This window comes from Glycine soja, chromosome 7 (assembly GCF_004193775.1).
Source record: "Glycine soja cultivar W05 chromosome 7, ASM419377v2, whole genome shotgun sequence".
NCBI classification, from domain to species: domain Eukaryota; kingdom Viridiplantae; phylum Streptophyta; class Magnoliopsida; order Fabales; family Fabaceae; genus Glycine; species Glycine soja.
Window position 1 is genome coordinate 8,381,449 of NC_041008.1, and position 4,677 is coordinate 8,386,125.

Below are 4,677 nucleotides of genomic sequence, written 5' to 3' on the forward strand. Positions count from 1 at the left end.
TTTCTCTACCACAATTAGGGGTAGATCAGTCATTTAATAGGCACTTATGTGAGATAATTAAATTGAATTAATTGTGCAGTTATTAAATAAATTTAAAATAGTAAGTTTTAATTATACAATATTTGAAGAATATGGAACTTTACTTTCCAATGAACAAAATAAATGAAAAGTTTTGTGATTGTTCATTTCAAAAATGCTCCGGAATGGAAACATGTTGCAATTTAATTTAATAAAATGTTAAAAACTGAAACGTGCAGCAAAACGTAAATGTAGAAAGGAACATGCATACATGTATTGAATTTTGAAATTGAAAATATATATTAATAAGATTTTAATTGAAAATTTAACACAATTCACTGATTTCAATTGTCAATTAGCATTTCTCATATAAATTAACTGCAATTGAGAGAAATAAAGGGACACAAGATTTGAAAGCACTACAGTGAATTCTAAAGGATTTTTATTTTGGTAGTGAATATATATTTAAAGGGATTTTATTTTGTTCTTACTATAACATTCCTTTTTATATTTTTCCTTCTCTATTTCATTTTCATTATAAAAATTGCTTTTAGATTTTGTTTTAGATTCTTACTTACAGAGGAATCAATTCGTGGTTTCTCTACCGAAAGGTAATATGCAATGCATGTGTGTTCTGAAAAATATTGATTTTTTTTTATATATATAGAATAGAAGTTGAAGAGGAGGAAAAAAAAATAGAGGAACACTACTAAAAAAAGCCCTTTTTAGGACGTACAATTTAAGCGGTTTTGGAAGCTCTGAACCTCGAAGGACCTGCTGGAAGCTGACATCCTCGAAGGACCTGCCCTAGGCTAATCTTGCTTTACCTGTGCGCCGTGTTTCGTGGTTGCCTGTTTCGCGGTTGGCTTCGAAGCATTGTGCGCCGTGCGCCCCGCCGTGCCCTAGGTTTTTCTTCTGTCCAAGTTAGGTTTGTCGCTTTACCCTTATAGCTAGGTTGCTGGAATTAAATGTTTTTTAGTATTAGTTTTGGTTGTTTGCATAGTGCATTACTGATCCTCTTGTGTATTTTTCTCGTCTAAGTCTGCTTTGATTTCACTCTTGTTTCCAAATGTTCCAATTGCTAGTAAACCATGAGGCCAATCGCTGAATTCTTCTCTAGGCTAGCTTTTGTTTTGCATGATCTGTGCAGAAACTAGTGTTAATTTTTCTGATTGGTTGAATTGTAGATAATATTGTGTCTGCCAGATGATGCTGAAGTGAGCAATGAGATATGGGATGAGGTGATAGAGTGGATGAAGGTTAGGGTGCAAACCCAATGCAATGCACGAAAATGATTTTTTTGGGGGGTTGTTGATATTTGGGTTCATGAGTGAGAACTTCTAGCTATCATAAGAATATAGTTTCGAAAATTGGGTAGAGGGGTAAGAGTTTCTACCTGGGCAATGAGTGACTTGATCAATTCCTTTGCTGCTTTGCATTTGGCAGTTTCTTCGCTTTGCTGTATTGCTATTGCTTCTTTTAACTGTTTACTTGTTCTTTCCAACTCAACTTCTTGAAGCTGGGCTTTCCGAGTCATGTTTTCCACCTAATAGGGGATAAAAAATTCATCAGGCTCACTACAAATAGATAACCATGAGATTTCATCAAGTTATGGTTTAGAAAAATAAATGAACATGGGAAGTAAAGTACTTCCACCCTATCAAAGTGAGTTCAACATCTTGTGGTGGTATAGAAAACATTGTTAATTCCTGCCCAAGAGCTATACTCCACAGAAAAACTATCCTAGCCCAAGGCAGAAGCCGAAATGCTGAATGGAACAACAGAAAGAAAAGTCATAGCCCTCCTGTTTTACTCCTATATAACTACCTCTCCACTATTAGTGCATCCCAACCAAAAAAGAAATATAACAGATAAGACTATGTGTCCTAGCCTAGTCTATTTAATTTTGGTTTGTTTCTTTATTTCTCTAATGTAAACCCTGCATATCCAAGGTCCATCTCCTTGGGCTGCTACTAATGGACCTGTATCAGAACAAACCATTAAAAGCTGAAGCTCAGCTCATTTACTAAACAGGGTCAAAAATTCAATTCTCAAATAAGACTCAAATCATGACTCATGAGCCTAGCTTATAGAGCTAACTGCATCTTGAATTGTTTGTGAGCTAGCTTCACTTATCACTAGCTCTCTCTAAAACAGTTGCATGCACATGCTCTAACGTAACAATAATTAAAAATTAAAATTTACATGACAATATTACATGTCTGCACATATATCTAAATTATATATTACCTGGCTTGTAAACTATATTCCAATTAAAGCATTAACAGATAATATAAAAAATAATGAAGTTGCTTCAAATTAAATATGCATTTAGCAAGACACAGCAAAGCATAATAGCAATTGGTATAAAACAAAATTAATTTTGGAGTCTCTAATCTTGCTTAGTGTCTTTGAATGGAAAATAGGTGCACAGAACATTTTAGGATTGCTGGTACACATGTTAATACTAAATATATATGCAGAGATGTGATGGATCATGACATTCAATTTTCCTAAAATATGATGTGTTGGATCATGACATTCTATTATCATTGATTGCTTGGATGTTGTGTAAAATTTTTGGTAACTTCCATCAATTGACATCCCTACACCACATTACTTATGGCAACTCTTGCTTTCAACTTTCAACATTATTACCCACTTGTTTAATTCAATTCCTTGTTCCTAAGTTAGATTTTTATGTCCCTTTAGACTATACTGTAAGTAAAACAGTCACATATATAGATTTGTTACTAGTGAGGCCTAACGCAAAAATTGAGAGAATTTTTTGTTATTTTAAGTATTAGACATTTTAGTCGAGTGACCTTTTTTATTTTAAAAAAACTAATAACAAATGTTGGTAGGCCTAAAGCTTCTCAAGCTTTAGTTGTTTTACCTTTGGGTTTGCCCTATGGGCATCAGCATCTCCAACTGAGCGTCCCTGCTGTCAAGGGTTACAAATATTCTATACATTGTTTCACAGCTTCACATACCCATTTTTAAATAATTAACACATTTGTATGACAGAATAAAATTTTGATTGAGAATGCCATGTAGTATCACAAATTTACATCTACATCATCAATGCTTGGTCCCAATTTGAAACTCTACAATTCAATCAAGTCCTTCATCTCTTTATAAACATCATTACAGGCCTTTCCATGTTTTGTTAGAATACATTAAGTATAATTCTCACAAATCAGTAAGCCCATGATAGCATTTAACGCAGATCCTGAAACCGTTCTATGAACTAATCAAGAGTGAAACAACGATGATGAGAACTGCTTCTCAGAAATGGGGCTACATTCGGATCATGGCTGGTACAATCTTTGGAGGCATCCTTGGATTCTATGTCATGCACCGCCTTGAAACTAACTACAAGGTTAGCATAGCATCACTCTCTTCTCAATTGCTTGTTCTGTCTCTTCAAATTTATGGGTTTTTGAATTACCCAGTCGAGGGTTGGTAGCATAATCTGAAACCCTTTTTCCTTTCTCTTCAAAGATTGTTTCTTTTTTCAAGTGTTTGATGTGGGTATACTTGTGTTGAGTACAGGAGAAAATGAATGAAAGGCTGAGAGATTATGAGGCTGAATTGAAGAGGAAGAAGGATGAGAGATTGAATGAGTTAGAGGACTCCTCCAGGTTTTGAATCATTGTTTTTTTACTTTTTGATGTAGTCCTCCAAGTTAGAGGATTTCTACATTTGATTAATAAAGTTAATTGGAGACAATTGTTTCTAGTGTCATTGACAGTGATTTCTGTATAATAGAAGATTTTTCCTTTAACAATGACTAATTTGCCGCTTTACATATACTTTTGAAAGGGCTTAAAAGCCTCACTATTAACTCAATCTGATAAAACTAAAATTTGCATCTGTGCTTCATTTTGAAGATACACTAAGAAAAACCATGCATAGTAGAGGAATATGAACATAAATGAGTAATGTTTGACTGCCATGGCCATTAAATGGGTTCTGATCAATTTTATTTTTTTTTTATGTGAGGGTTCTGATCAATTTATTTTCTTGCAATTTGTTGAATATATGGCAATAGCATTATTCTAATTCAAACAAACCGATCCCATATTTTTCAATGATTCAGGGTGTGTTTGGCCCAACTTAATTTCAGTTTCTTTTTTCCTTAAAAGGAGAAGCATTCCCAAACAATATTTACACAAAACTTCTTAAATTTTAAGTGACTTATTTTATAGTGTAAATTTTATAAAAAGTAGCTTTTAGAAAAAGTTGGTCAGAGTAGCTTTTACAAAGCTTAAGCGGAGCTTATTTTGTCAACGACTCTCTTCGATTCTTGTTACAGCATATTTCACTTTACTTTGTTTTGTTTTCAATAGTACCCCAACATTCCATGCTCTTTGTCTCTAAGATCTTCACCCAAAGCCAAAACCTCTGGTAAAAAAAATACATGAAAAATTGGCAACGCGGAAACTTTGGAACCACAACCGTAAATTGCACATAAGAAACAAAATAAAATCTGAGAAGATGTATGGTGTATGAACTATGAAGATTATCATATGTACTATTTTTTTATCATTATATGTGCTAATTTGGTTTTAAGATAAAAGAATAAAAGTTAACAAACAATTTTTACTTTTTATTTTAAGCTCTTTTACTTTAACTTAGAAACTTATAAGTCAAGAT

At 33.3% G+C, this 4,677-nt stretch overlaps 1 protein-coding gene across 2 annotated transcripts; it reads left to right on the forward strand.

Annotated features, from left to right (window-relative positions):
• Positions 1–607: 607 nt before the first annotated feature.
• LOC114418580 lies at positions 608–3,831 on the forward strand. Of its 2 annotated transcripts, XM_028384007.1 has the most exons (4): positions 608–946; positions 1,206–1,277; positions 3,248–3,400; positions 3,574–3,831. In XM_028384007.1, the coding sequence occupies exons 2-4, from the start codon at positions 1,272–1,274 to the stop codon at positions 3,667–3,669; spliced, it is 255 nt and encodes an 84-aa protein (XP_028239808.1). In that variant the 5' UTR covers positions 608–946; positions 1,206–1,271; the 3' UTR covers positions 3,670–3,831. The 2 variants fall into 2 exon arrangements, 1 of the variants encoding a protein (XP_028239808.1); XR_003668056.1 differs by lacking the exon at positions 1,206–1,277 and having other exon boundaries at positions 619–946.
• Positions 3,832–4,677: the final 846 nt, after the last annotated feature.

Excerpts from the sequence above, each read along its gene's own strand:
- LOC114418580 (XM_028384007.1), top strand. Across the intron at positions 3,401-3,573 it reads GCCTTGAAACTAACTACAAG|GAGAAAATGAATGAAAGGCT; the intron begins GTTAGCATAGCA and ends TGTTGAGTACAG.